The sequence below is a fragment of the Ambystoma mexicanum genome, chromosome 7q (assembly GCF_040938575.1).
Source record: "Ambystoma mexicanum isolate Mex_15411 chromosome 7q, UKY_AmexF1_1, whole genome shotgun sequence".
In the NCBI taxonomy this organism is placed as follows: domain Eukaryota; kingdom Metazoa; phylum Chordata; class Amphibia; order Caudata; family Ambystomatidae; genus Ambystoma; species Ambystoma mexicanum.
Window position 1 is genome coordinate 656,442,798 of NC_090941.1, and position 15,369 is coordinate 656,458,166.

Sequence of the window (15,369 nt, forward strand, 5' to 3'; positions counted from 1 at the left end):
TCCCAGGTCCAACTTGGGTCCTTCCTCTCCTTGTTAGGCAAAGTTTGAATTCAGTACTCTCTGGGAACACTAGACGCAACTATGACTACAGGTTTAGGCAACCCAACCTTTGGTATAAGCTTGTACTACACAGTTTTGGTAGCATGTTGGGAAGCCAGGCTTATCTCAAGAGGGGAAATGTGAGCAGTAGTGGAGTTACACAAAGATTTGCAGTTGCAGGTGCAGGTATTCAAATAAACTCTTACAATCAAGGTTTCTTGCACAATTATTAATTATCAGTCAGCTATAAAGCCTTCTTTAGAAAGGAGCAATATTATAGTAACAATCAAATACACTTCAATACTATACACTTTCTGAATCAGACAAGACCCTTTTGGGATGGCCCACAGGTGATTTCAGTAACAAGGGTGTTGGGGACATTAATATCTTACTGTTGGAATTCAGAACACTCTTAAAAAGTTGGTAAAAGGCAAAGGTTATTAGAACACAAGAGATCACCAATTTCTTAAATAGGGCAAATACTTTCAGATAGAGAAGAGTCATTTAATTCAATGGCCTAATCCAAAGTCAATAGGCAAAAGTCTTTGTATAGGATGCAGCACTTAAGGTAAGTAAATGGAAAAGTCTTTGCACAAGTTCTTAGGAGTCTTGAGACGCAGGCGCCGAAAGATTTTCTGAAGCAGCACAGCCCTGGTGATAACTGTCATAGATATGGAATACGTCAGAGGACCCAATCCCCTCGAAATGTAAAACTAAGAAGTGAAAACCAGGTCTATAGAACAGGATAAAAACAATTACACATCTGAATCAGTTTGCCTGCCCTATCTGGTTTATCATGGTGATTGGTCAAATGCTTATCAGAAAAGCAATGGGCTACTCCCAATGACAAAGAACACAGCTACCATTATTCATCTGACAGGAATCTTCTAATAGCAGAACTCTTAGCCTGGCTTTGCCACAAATGCCTGTGGGAGCAGAAGACCTTTACGTGTATGCTGCACATCTATTTATCGCATAAGCCATTGTGTAATAGAGCAGAGGCTAAGGAAATCTTGCATTGTTGGCTGTGGTTTGTACAACACTATTGGCAGACAATGCTGAATCTCTGCAATGAACTGCGATTTAGACAAACATGAACCATTCTACTCTACGTTCAAGTGTTCAATATATAAGCCCTCATGCAATATACACATCACAATCAGTCCCGATTTTTTTAAAGACAGTAATGGCAGAAATAGAATCACACGTTTTAAAGAGTTTTATTAGAAGAACAAACACTATAACATTATACCAAACAAATATTGTTCACCATATCAGATATCATTGGTAGCACTAAATTAACAGGGTACACTAAAGTCCTCAACAATTACACATTTCAAAAGTGCTCTGTGTGCTACAGTAAACCGAGACTGTATTCCACCATCACATGTGGCTCTCCCATGACTTCACTTTGGGATGGATCTGTGAAAAAATGGAGATGAGGAAGTTAATGCAGTTGGACAACTCTTACAGATGCAGTAACGCAAACAGCTGAAGGTTTTCTTCATTTGACCATTATAATATGCATTCATTAACAGTTGCAGCAACCCCATTATTTGTATATTCTGGTCACGTTGCATAAGCAGTGAAATTAAGAGTCAAAGTTATGCACAGTTTGATTGATTCATTGACTGAATAATAATGATGCGAATTGGAAAGCAAATCCTATATACTAAAGCATATCTTTCTCACTTTTCATAAACAATGCAACATTAGTAATGGCAGCTCACTCAATAAAATGGTTTGTAGCAAAAAAGTTTAAAATCTCTGCGAATTCAGAGAGAAGAAAAGTATGGTGACACGGAGAAAGGGGCACAGAAGATCATGCTTTTGCTTTAATTTAACATTGAAAATGGTATGCAATGCGTGGGTAATTAGGAACAGCAGCATTGGCTTGGGATACGTTATTATTGTAGCAAATAAATACATTATAATCGCAGACCTTAAATTTATGGAAACACTATTACAGAGTATGCATACAATTAAGGAAAAATCACAAAACCCATAATCAAAACATGAATACAGTTTGATGACAACTGAATACAAAGATTTATTTTAAAAAAAATGTACTAAATGATATTTCAAAGGCTACAGGTTACAAAAAACCTAAGAAGCCCCCATTGCCACTTAAAATCAGAGGTTTTGCTTGGAGCTATGCACAAGCCAATGTATGTTAACCTGCTGCATATACAGTAGGTGCCCCAATCTTTGGATTCAATTTTCTGTTAAAGCTAAAGTCTAAAGTAGTAATTTTGGGGCAGGGGGAAATAGAATGGCGAACTGGTGTTAAATTAAGCTCGACAATCAATAATGCAACATGCATGACAACTAAACCAGTGGTTCAAACCAAAACAAGGTGTTAACGAAGTAGGCCCGATTTGAAACAAATCAAAGAAAACCTACTTTAAATAAACAAAATATGGGCATGGACAAATCATACAGGCAGTGCCACCCGAGTTGGCACTGAAATAAGCTGTTCTGCACTCCTACAACACACAATTAACGTGCCCTAAATAGGTAACGTGCTGGCGACTCAGAGCTTATTAGGAAAACCTTTACGTGTACAGTTACAAGGGAATTCAATGGCGACAGAGCCATTTGTCATTACAAAGTGTAAACATCCCTGCCCCTGGGCAGTCATGTTGGTAGAAGGAGCTGGCATAAAGGACATAGAGGACATGTCAAGTGAGACGGCATATAAATGTATCTATATAAAGGATAATATATCTCTATAATGGAGAACATTCTTGCTGCAGTTATATTTTCCTACAGCTCGCGTTATGCCTTCTCGTTGAACAGTCATCTCAAAATGCAGGTTGGACGAAGAGTGTACGAACTATGCATAATTCTGCCACCTAGTGGTTCAATATTGAAAATACATTTTGACGCCATACAACATAAAACGGAATGAATCACACATCACTGCAAACGATTCATGTTTTAAGCTTTCTTGTATTTACATGCAACAGTGCCAGAGGTATAAAATGCAAACGTATCATTACAATTCGACCCACAGGGATATAGGATGTGTAAGGTGTTTCTCCCTTGTCTAGCTCTATGGGTGGGCTGCAACCTATAGGAGACCCGAGTACGGAGTCTAACACCTGACTGCACACATGTTCATCGTAGTATTACCCAAGGGGGAAAAATAGATGGCCCCAGTAAAAACCCAACGGTGGTCCCTCCCAGGGAAGAAAGCTAAAACATTGCTCCTGGTTAAATAAACAAACACAGTCTGGCATTGGGAAATAAGCGGGATCCATTTTCATTGATATAATTGTATGCTTTTGGGCAAAACCAAATTAGATGACAGAGATCCTCTTGTTCTATTGCATTTCCAGCAGAGATCACCCTGCATGAGTTGTCTCTTGTATAACTTTGAGATGCCCTAAGGCCCCAGTCCAGACTCACCATGCAAGTTTTCTCACAACGTTGCCAGCAAACTGGATCAATGTCCTCTCCCAATTCTTCCGCCCATATGGCCGGTATCCTTGGATCACCTTTTCGGCAAGTTTTTAAGAATCCATACATCATAGCAGCCGAGCGAGAGGCACTAATACATGTTCGCAGAGCTGACAAAGCTAGATTCTGAGGTGGCAACTGAGGCATCCCAAGGCATGTAGCAATAATAGCCTTCAATTTCCTGCATTCAGCGAATGTACAATCAGCCATATTATGAGTCTGACTTAGTTGAGATCCAGTTGCCCCCTTCTATCAGATCATGAAAGTATTTTATACCCGCCAAGTACCATTCTGACCAACAAAAAAAAAAACGTACCTTGACATTTCAAGGCCGGATTAAGCCAGATGAGTCATCCAGGTGTAGGTAGGGATCTGCATTCATGCGTTTGGAAATTACACACCAGCAATCCTGTAAGAAACTGGTCAAAGGGTTTGCCTCTCTGGACTTATTTTTCTTAATAGTCAGCAGTGCCTCGGGATCCAACTGAGACACGGCACCACACTCCCATGGCAGACAATGTGAACGCTCATTATCCGAGCCAAAAAAAAGGACGTTTTGGGAGACTATTTGTGAGAGATTAGGATTGGTCTTGAATGTTCAGTTCCCCTATCAGCCTCTTTACTGATTCCAGGAGACGTATCTGTGTTGGATGAAATCAACTTTGGCAGGATAACTTGGTTGCTGCATGCCTGTATGATCGCCAAGAGAATGATACTGAGATCGTGGAAGTCAAGCAGCTCCTTCAATATGATGAATGGGTGGAGGAGCTTCTTACCGTCTCAACCTATGAGAAAGCCATCTACAAGAATACAGGAGACATTGAAAAGTTCTGGAACATTTGGAGAAGTTTCCTTGAGGTTTACGGCTGATGTAGATCTTTCTTTGGGTTGGGTCTCTGGGAATGATCATTATTGTTGCCAAATCATTTTTATTTCTCCAATTTGGTGTTGTCGGTTGCTACCTCTTTAATTAAGAGGAATGTTTTGATAATATTGTTTTACGGTTCTCTGCCTTATGTCCATTTTCTTTCTCTTATACTTACTTCTTCCTATTCTGTATACCTTCTTTTTGAATTCATCACTTGGTTACAGTTAGGTTGTTTAACTTTATTGTTCAGTATATGCTGGCTGCATTTGGTTTCAATTTATTGTAAAAACTGGATTGGTTGATGATGTATTATACTTCTATATGCAATAAAAAGTGAATTCTGAACAAATATAATTGTATGCTTTAAATCAAACATTAATACAGATGGGCCATAAGCCTTGTTGAACCCTTAAATTAATCTTTTTCGTTTAACACAGAATGGAAACAATGTTTAACAATTTAATTTCATCCATTATACAACAACTTTAGTCTCACATGCATTAGAGTGGCATTAGAATTTCCATTAGGGCCGACCTGGACCCAACTCATTCACATTTCTTAACTACTTCTTCATATACTCATATGAAGAAGTAGTTAAGAAATGTGAGTGTTGGCAACTGAGAACAAGTGGTTACACCTTTGTTAATTTAGTCTTCATCTGCCTCCACGCAATCCCCAGAGAATGTGCGCATTTACATTAATTTTCTGTACAACTCTAATCCTGTAGATTATATGAAACGTGCGCATTCATCCAGGTTAAATATTGGTTCAATATATCATGTGGATTACATGAGAAAGTGCGCATTCATCCAAGCCAAAACAACAACAGAAGCTCTATTGGAAACGTGCCGTGAAACGAAAGTGTACACACAACCTACAGTCATAAAGTAAAACAAGATTACATGCTAATAAAAATAAAACAAGACATGTGGTTTAACACTCAACCCCTCCTCCTTCGGAAACCCTTGTCCCCAAGGGTTTCTCTGCTCCCACAGTGCATACAAAACAATATGACATTTGTCACTCCATAACAATGGCACAGTCCACCATTGTTCGGAACAACTGAATGGTATTATACATAGATGTACTGGCCATAGTGTGAACATGTAGTCCCTTCCTGATAGTTTCAATTTGGTCTCCAGGTACATCATAGCTCAAAATTCTAACCGGTCGGATCTCTTGTTCACTGTTCTTTGAGAGTCTATTGACGCCGATGTTCTATCTCTAGTCACAGCATCTGGCCTTGGCATGTTTATGTCATGTGTTGGGGAGCACGTGCCAAACAGTGTTCTTAGTACCAAATTCTTCCCTTTGAATCTCCCAGCGGTGCTGCGGGACCCACAGTTGAGTTTTCACTTCCATACCAGTATCCTATATCTTGACTTTCAGTCCTTTCATCCCCTTCGTCGTCTTCCGGATCCGCCAAGATGTCCGATGGCCTTTGGGCTACTTCCGCAGTTGGGGATTCCTGGTCTTCTTTATTTCTTGACTCTCTGGACTTGGAGGCTACAGACGATACAGTACATGGGCCTGTAGGTGGCGAGATCTCTGGCTGGATGGACTCTGGTGGAAACCTTTTGGTGCTCCTCTTACTGCGGGAAAATAACGTCAGCCACCATCGGATCCATTTCCACACCATCTCCTATAGGCAGGAGATGATTCCTGTGAAGAGTCTTCACATCCCTGGGGAGCCCTCTTTCCTTAGTCTGAAAACCGGCAACCCACTCAGCTGTCGCTCAATCAAATAGGGCTGCAATTCCCAGCAGTCTCCTAGCTTGTTACTACCTCTCTTTCCTAAACTTCTGATGAGCACCTGATCCCCAGGTTGCGGAACCAGACCTTCTCATCATACCTCTTCTTGTTCTGTTGAGCATTAAGTTCTACTATGGTCTGCGCTAACTGAAACGCTTGGGACAATTGATCTTGAAGGTCCCTCCCATATTTGCAGTAGTTTTCTACACCTGTCCCATCAGAAGAGCCACCAAATCTTAAGTCTATGGTTAGACGGGCATCCCGTCTGAACATTAGCTGGTATGGGGTGAATCTGGTGCGGTCATTCCTGGTACAGTTGTATGCGTGGACCAGGGATGAGACATGTTGGCTCCATTTCAGCTTTTCTTTGGCACTCCGTGTCCCCAGCAAACCCAGCAGTGTACGACTGAAGCGTTCGGCTTGGGCACCCCCTTGTGGGTTGTAAGGAGCAGTTCTGGTCTGGTTTACTCCAATTAACTGCATGAGTTCTTTGATGAGTTTTGATTCAAAGTCTCTTCCCTGATCAGAATGTAAGCGAGCAGGCCAGCCATAATGCACAAAGAATTTGTCCCAGAGTATTTTTGCTATGGTAATCGCCTTCCGATCCCTGCTGGGATATGCTTCAGCATATTGAGTGAAATGATCTGTCACTACCAAGATATTCTGAATCCCTCCGTTGTCAGTCTCAAGGCTCAGGAAGTCCACACAAACTAAGTCCATGGGTCCAGAGCTCTGCAGCTGCTGGAAGGCTGCTGCCCGACGACTGAGGGTTTTCCGGGCAAGGCATCTGGCACAGGTGTGGCAATACTCTTCCACTTCGGGGCCTAAGCGAGGCCAGTAGAACCGGTTTCGTATCAACTCGTGTCCGCTCCCTCCCTAAGTGTCCATGCTGGTCATGCAGAGCACGGTGGGCCAGCAGCCGCAAAGAGCGGGGCAGCACCAGGCGGGGTATTGTACACCCTTGGATTTTACTCTCCCTGTAGAATACTCCCCTTTCGTCACCAATGATTTCCATTTGTTGCGATATATCTGGAGATTGGGCAGGTTTCTGTTCTCCGATGACCCTCGGGAGCCGTTTTCTTTGCTTTGCAATACTTCTCGTAGCTCCAAGTCTTGCAGCTGATTTTGTCTTCGGTCTGCTTGATTTAGTTGCGGCAATTCCGGAGCCATTAAACTGGTCATGTCACAATGGCTCACAGGGACCCCTTTTTCAGTCCCTTCTAGGCAGTCAATACAACGTGCTGGTTCACTGGTCTGGCAAGTTCCCTTTTGGAAAACGGCTTTCATTGCGGCCACCAAAACCACCTCGATAGGTAGGGGCCCGGAGCAGTCATCAGCTTGGGGTCTTCAGGACAAGGCATTGGCATCTGTGTTGTTGATTCTAGGACGGTATTCCAACTGGAAATTGTATGCGGACAATGCAGCCAACCAGCGATAGCCGGTAGCGTCCAACTTCACGGATTTGAGGATGTAGGTTACTGGATTATTGTCGGCCCTGACAGTGAACGTAGCTCCGTACAGATAGTCATGCAGTTTCTCTGAAACTGCCCACTTGAGCGCCAAAAACTCCAAATTTTGGGAGGGGTAGTTTAATTCGGAGGGGTTCAGCCACAGGTCTAACAGCTCCCTGTTGCTCTTGATAGAGGACGGCGCCCAACCCATCAGAGCTGGCATCCACGAGTAGGATGTAGGGCAGGTGAGGATCAGCATAGGCCAGAACGGGTGCTTTGATAAGAGTTTTTTTTAACTGGACTCCACCGCAGCCCAAAATTTTCCTTGGGATGATACTGGAGCTTGAACTGCTTTCCTTTTCCAGACGCCGTCTTTTGTGGTGCTGGGTAACCCTTCGTTAAGTCAGTGAGCGGTCGAGCTATTCTAGCGAAACCAGGCACAAACCGTCGGTAATAATTGCAGAACCCCTGGAAACGTATCTCTCGCAGGTTTTGCGGCCGGGGCCAAGTCTCAAGGGCTTCCATTTTGGCTGGGTCCACTCTCACTCCTTACACCGACACTATATGGCCACTATACTTCACACTGGTGTGGCAGAGTTGCCATTTTTCTAGGGATACTTTCAACCTTTGCTGCTGGAGTCTATCTATAACCTTCAGTAACCTCTGGTAGTGGTGTTCTAAGATCCGTCCAAACACAATCACATCGTCAAGGTAGACCAGCACCTCAAGTAGGTTCATGTCCCCCACAGTCCGTTCTATCAAGCGCTGGAATGGGGCTGGCGCTCCCAAGATTCCCTGGGCAATCCAAGTAAGCTGGTAGAATCCCAATGGGCAGATGAGCGCTGTCTTCTCCTCATCCTCAGGGAACATGGGGATCTGGTAGTATCACTTCCGAGATCCAATTCCCGAAAACCACCTGCTCCCAGCCAGGCAGTCGAGGGCCTCATCCACTCGAGGAGTAGTATACTGGTCTGGCACAGTTCTGTTCAGCAGCCGGTAGTCGACGCATAATCGCACATCCTGATTCTTCTTCCACTCCACCACTATGGGAGACGCATACGGGCTTCTTGACTCCTATATTATTCCGGCATTCAGCAAGTCTTCAAGATGATGCCGGACATCCTCCACATCTGCAAGTGCTAACCTGCACGATCTTTCTCAAAAAGGGGTGGTATCATTCAATCTAATGCGGTGCAGTACTCCCTTGGCTTTGCCCAAATCCCAGTCACTAGTTGAAAATACATCGGCCTTCAATGCCAAATGCTCTCCGAGGTGATTCTTCTCACGTTCTGATAACGAGGATTCTCCAAAGTTTATCTTACTCCCATCCAAGGGAGGATGTACGCATCTGGTTCCAGTTGTCTGGGCCACTGAGTCAGCAATGTGAAGCTGAGCGATGGTCAGGATCCCGGGTACATGCAGTTTTATCCGTAACATTAGTGAGAGGGACTCTAATGTATGTCACGCGTGGGCCAGTATTAGTGATAAGCGTGCGTTGCACCAGCAGACCTCCAGGTAGTTCTTCACCTTCAGGAGCCTCCATCACCAATCTTCGACAACGGTCTCGATCCTGGAGATGTAACTGACTAGGCACCATGAGGGTCTGAACAGGTAGGCTGTCCAGTTGACTGTGGTTAGAAGTGGTCACGCCTCCAACAGGCCCTTCAGGTTGCTCCGTCTTCTCTATACTTCTCTTAAGGTAGACTTGTTGGCAAGCCGGGTACATTGTCAGCGTATGTGCGAACTGAGGACCTGCCATCTCCCTGCACATCCTGGCTAGGGTTCCAAACAAGGCAGAATTGGTGCCCATGACCAGGGGTACCTCTGGATATGGTTTCCTAGTGGTACACACTATTGCCAGAGCAGTCAAAGTGGTGCTTACTCCGGCTACTTCTTGATCTAGGTGGATTTTCACACATATGTAACCCAGATATCTGCAGGCAGCATCTAAGACCCCCATCAGGTTTAGCCCCTCCAGCTGTTCTAGGGGTAGGTGTGACGGATGTTGCCGATAGTATGGTTCATAGACTATGGTCACCTGTGAGCCACTGTCTAGTAGTGCTGTAGTCGCCCTTCGAGTTCAACGGGGATAGTGGTAGGAGGTCCAATTAGGCCTGCAGGAATGCCTTTTGGAGACTGAGCATGAGTTTGTATTTTGTTGCATGCCGCTGTTGACACGTGGTTGAGTTGCAGATCTCATGGACTAGACAGAGGTGGTCAGCAGTGGGACCCTGCTGAGCCTTAAGGTGGTGCTTGGTAGTTAGTAAATGGGGATCTCTCGTCTTCCTGGATATTCTGCGATTAGGGACAGTGGAGCTTACTCCCGAGTACGAGGTACTAGCGGATCCTTCGCTACAACCTCCTGTGTGTTTCCCGACAAGGCTCGGGCTGACGTGGGCTTAAGAGCAGAGAATCGGGCAGCCACCCTGGCATAGTCTTGGTCAAACAGGCGAGTTGAATGGTGGTCACTCCCGCAACAATGGCAAAATCTCCACGGTGGCAAGGGTGCAGATGAGGGGATAACAGTCTCTAGGTTCTTGAGCTCGCCTGGTGTTCTCTTTCACGTGCTGCTGGAAAAACATCTCTGCCTCGCTGCTGCTGGGTATTTAGGTTTTCCCTGGGTTTTACCAGTTATTGCTGTCTTTGTTGAGTAAGGGCGGAATGGGGAGCCGGGATTTGGCTTTAAACTGGATGACTGTGGGCATTAACCTTGTTGGTTTCTTCTTCCAGAGCCATTATTGACTTAAGTAAATCTTCATAGGGTGGAGAGGTGTCTAGTTTTTCACGCAGTCTCAAGTTGAAGGATGGGTATGGCAGCATCCTTAGCTCCCCTAAGTATCTGTTTCAAACAACACCTGTTCAACTGAGAAGTCTCTACGCCCCCTCTATGGTGGGCAAGGCGCAGAATTTGTTTCATACTCACCAGGAACTCAGATAGTTTCTCCCGCAGCTTCAGGGAGGTGGCACGGGCTCAGTAGTGCCAAATGCTCCTTCCAAAGCGCCCATCAACTGCAAGGGCGTAGGTTCAGAATTCATAGTGCGCATGGACTGTAAAGTCTGTAGAGCTGGTCCTCGCAAAGCCTCCATCACTCGGCTCCTCTTTTCTTGATCTGGCACTTTCCAGTCATGCAGCATAAGTTGAGCGAGGTTGGACCATACTTCGTACCCCTCTTCCTCTTTAGGCACAGGTTTTTCATCTGAAAAGGGCCTCAGCCAGGTATATGCTCCATGTTCATCAATCAAAGCAAACTGCGATTGTCGCTCCATAGTTACTTTGACGGCTTCAACCACCGCAGCAGCAACAACAATGGCATCCTTAGTAGGTGTGGAAGCTTCTGCACGGAGGGGAATGCCAGGCCAAGCATCCATCCACCACACAGGACAGGTAACCACTGGGCCCCCCGCCATGGACAGAGTCTTGCCTGTAATAGAAACTCCACCATAACACAGCATATGACATTTGGCATCTTGCCCAAGTATGCGGCTCACGCTCTTTACCAGTGATGAGTTCTTCCCTTGGGTTAGTGGGACTAACTAACCCTGAGACGTACTCCACTGGACCATCTTCCCAGATTGGCTGTACTTCTTCGCTGCTGCAAGAACAGAGTGCCAGGAGTCGAGTGCAACGTCTACATTCCGGTCAGAATCTCCAGGAGTCTCCTAAGGACCCTCCTGAAGCAGAACGACCAGAGTACAGGACTCAAGGAGTGAAGGAAGCCCAACCGCTATCCAAGATCTGCGGTGGTGCCGTTTACCATGTGTTGAAACAGCTTAGTGCCGCTCCTCAAAGATCCCGTAGCTGCCGACGACCTCCAAATTGCTGCAGCAGGAGTCCTCCAGATGTCCTCGCACTTGTCCCCATGACTGAGGCTCAGGAACCCAGGATCTGCATCGCTGCAACAGGACAAAATCCAGATGGACTACTCTTCTTCAAACAAGAGGTACTGTTTAGACTTGTGGTACTTACCTCACCGTCTCGTTAGCTGTGCTCTTCTCAGTTAACAATTGGCATTGGCTTTTTTTTAAAGAGTTGATTCTAACTCTGCTTCTCAATAATGTAACAGCTTGTGACCCCTATAAGTAATTTCGACAAAAACTCTAACTTTGTGCAAGACTCTTATTATCTACGAAGTGCCTCAGCTCCATAGACTGCGCTCCAATTGGCTTTGGCTGTCCTGGCTCCCTGCAGACTCTTCTAATCCAATTACGTTGATATTTCTGTGCCTCATAGCTGGTAACTTGTTTTAGACTGTGATTGCTGGGAAAGGCTTGTCTAGACTTCATTGGATAATTTATGTATACTGGCATGCCCTGAGAACATGTTTAACCTTGTTCCTTCCTTTATGCAATCTCAGAATCTGCAAAGCATAACTAGTGATATATAAATGCCATCACTGTCCCTGTGAATGAAGTCACCTCTGGGTGTAGAAGTGTGTAAAAAACATCTCTTAAAGAGTATCCACTAAACTTGTGCTGATTCTGCAAAAGTATTTTAAAGTATATTTGATTGTTACATACCTTGCCCTTTTCAAAGAAGGCTTATTTAAAAATTGTTGTTAAACAAATAACGATTTATTACTGAAACCTTGAGTGTAAGCGTTACTTGGCTACTTGCATTTGCGAATTTCATTGCTACAGATCGCATGTACCCCTCTTGAGATAGGCCTGGCTGCTCAGTCACACTACCAACCTGTGTAGTACAGCCCTATACCAAAAGGTGGGTTATCTAATACCAAGTAGATAAGGGTTGTGTAGTCTCGCACAGTGTTACTACATAAATTCTTAATGATTATGTTTATATTGGAATGGCTTCACAATATGTTGTAAATAATTATCGATGGTCAAATAGCACATAAGGATTGTTTTTTATTAAGAGCCAGGCCATGTGGCCCGATGAAGGACATGTGGTCCAAAATGCATAGGCCTAATACATGCGCTTTGCCACAAAATGCACACTGATAGTTCAGTGTGGCCTAATTGATTAGCTGTACCCCCTCAAAGATATTTTCCCTTTTCACACCTTTCCCCAGAAGCTCACTGTCTCCAGAGCTCTGGTTCTCCAGGCTGGACTACTGCAACAGCCCTGTTCTCAATCTGCCTACCTCTACTTTTCACCCTCTTCAACTCATCCAGAACAGAACTGCAAGACTTATCCTTGGCCTCAAGCCCAGGGCCTGCATCTCTACTGCCCTGAATTCCCTTAACTGGCTTCCGGTGGTTGCAAGGATCAAGTTTAAGACACACTGCATCGTCCACAAGGCTTTGTGGGGCAGTGGCCCTTACTACCTTCAACTTTCTCTTTCCAGGTACCTCCCTCTTAGAGCCCTTTGCTCGTCTACCTCTAACTCTCTGCGAGCGAGTTGCCTTTCCAAGCAGAGAATGGGATAGAACACTGTCCTCTGCAGGTGCCTCCCTCTGAAATGGCTTCCATGCCTCTCGAGGCCTTGAGCCGGACTTCCTTCAGCTTCGGAAACTCAAGATGCACCTTTTCTCCTCTTCTGTCTCTCTCCCTCTACCCTAATAACCATCCCTTGCTCCTGCTCCGTCTGCCTGGTTGTCCTATGAGCCTTACAGAACACCAGCCCTCTCCCCTGCCCTCCGCCGACCTGTGGCAGTGCACTTGCCACCTGCACTTACTTGCACCACCTCCTGGCTAACCTTGCACTACTGAACTGGGATTGCCCTTGTAGTCCCAGCCTCCCAGTACTTCAGGGCTCTGCTGGTACGGGCAACACTATCCCCCCCCCCTCCCCTCCTCCCTGTACTTCTTGTTTTCCCACTTGCACAATCTCAAATCGTTACCTTGTCCATACTCTGTTCCCCCGCCCGTGATGCGCTTTGAAACACTTGTGTATAGGCACATAATACATACCAAATCAATCAAACCTGCTAATCTCGAGGAGATTCCTCTTCTCTACAACACATGCTGCTCCTCTTTATTTATTTATATATTTATATAGCGCTGTAGCCAGCAGGCAGCAGGGCGCTAACATCAAGACAGGACGATGATGGTAAGACAGGACAATATAGAGCAAAGCTATGTGTTTATTTTTATTTTTTATCCTTGGTTTAGGATTTTGTGTTAAAAATGGGAGCGTTTGCTTATTTAAAGAGCAAAGTTTTAAGTTTCTTCCTGAAACATAGGTAGTTGGATTCTATTCTCAACTGGTAATTATTTTGGTTGAAAATGCGCTGCCTAATCCATTTGTTCTTTTTGACTGGCTAACCTGTAATAATCCTTGGGTGCTCGATGTAAAAGTATGTTTTGGCTCGTACAGAGTAAACTGTCTTTTTAAATAAGAAGGGGCATCACCAAAGAGGCAGTGATGGACAAGTGTCAGTGCTTTGAAGGCGATACGGTCTTCTATAGCTAGCCAATGGAGGGATTTTCTGTCATTCGTAATGTGCTCTCTTTTGGATTTTCCTGTGTTAGCCCTGTTTTGGATCACCTGGCATTGCTTGATGCATTTGTTGCTGGCTCCTAGCATTAACAAGTTCCCATAATCCAGCCTAGAGAGAATGGTTACTCTGGCGATAATGGAGCAGTTTTGTTGGTTTAGCAGTGGTCTTATTCATCTCAATAGTCTTTGATGGCATTGACAATTACGTTTCAAGTATGCAACTTGGGCCTCTGCTCCTAATGATGCCTGCAAGTAGACGCCAAGTGTCTGAACTTTGTCTGAGACATCAATTGTGGACTCCTATATTTTAAAGGATGAGTAGGCTAGGTCTAACTTGTTTCTAGCAAGCAGAGTGCCAAATGTCATTAACTCAGTCTTACTACAGTTAAGGCACATCCAATTTGTTTTCATCCACAGTTCAATGGCGTTGTAGATGGCCGAGAGCTTGTTGCCATGTAAGGTGTGGTTCCCGCTTAGCTCCATAAGTTGCGTACCGTCTGCAAAATTTGTGAAAAACACTCCCATACCTGCTAATAGAGTGCATAGGCAGCGTAGATATAGATTAAATAAAAGTGGTGAAAAACCCACCCCTTCTAGCACACTGCAATCTACTGGACAGGTAGATGAAGAGTTTCCTCCCCAGATGATCTTAGATTATCCATCTTCCAGAAATGAGGATACCCAGTCAATGGCTTCTGTTGAGCAATTTTCTGATTAGTTCAGGGCCTCTTGGAGCTTCTGGTGGTCCAGCAAATCAAAAGCTGCCGAGAGGTCTAAGAGTATCAGTAAACCTGTCTTTCCCTTGTCCAGGATGACTAGCATCTTAGTCTGCAGATCTAGTAGGGCGGATTCAGTTCCATGAGCCCTTCTAAATCCTGATTGTTGTGGATGTAAGAGATCGTATTTGTCCACATGATCCTGAAGTTGGCTTGTTGCAACTTTGTCTAAGACTTTTGAAAGGACATTGCAATTAGTAATTGGTCGAAGATTAGAGGGATCCTGTTGGTCAAGGCCTGGTTTTTTAATCAGGGGTGTAACCGTGAAAGTTTTGATTGCTACTGGTACTTTACGATCTCTGAAAAATGTGTTAGTCATTCTACGAAGGAGAGGGGTGAACGTCTCCGCATTGTCCAGTATTAACTTAGGTGGTAGTGTATTTTCAATACAAGAAGACAAGTTAATATTGGAAAGTACTTTATTCATATCCTCTGGGATATACGGGTGAATTTAAATTTGGGTCCCTGAGGTTGGCTAAATTCTTCCATCGAAATTGATGAAGGGTGAAGATTGTCGATTTTACACGTTTTTATTGTTTGTTTATTTAGTATAGCACAAACCAAACCTGCGGGTAGCTGGGCTCAAACATTACAAGGTTAATTGAGAACTTTGTTAGCGA

At 44.5% G+C, this 15,369-nt stretch overlaps 1 protein-coding gene across 1 annotated transcript in view; it reads right to left on the reverse strand.

Moving 5' to 3' along the window:
* Positions 1 to 1,243: 1,243 nt before the first annotated feature.
* POMP (proteasome maturation protein) overlaps positions 1,244 to 15,369 on the reverse strand; it is a 138,860-nt gene continuing 124,734 nt past the window's right edge. Inside the window, exon 6 of the mRNA XM_069639374.1 lies at positions 1,244 to 1,461. Coding sequence (XP_069495475.1) covers positions 1,394 to 1,461 — 68 coding nt within the window. The 3' untranslated portion in view covers positions 1,244 to 1,393. The remainder of the gene's footprint in view (positions 1,462 to 15,369) is intronic.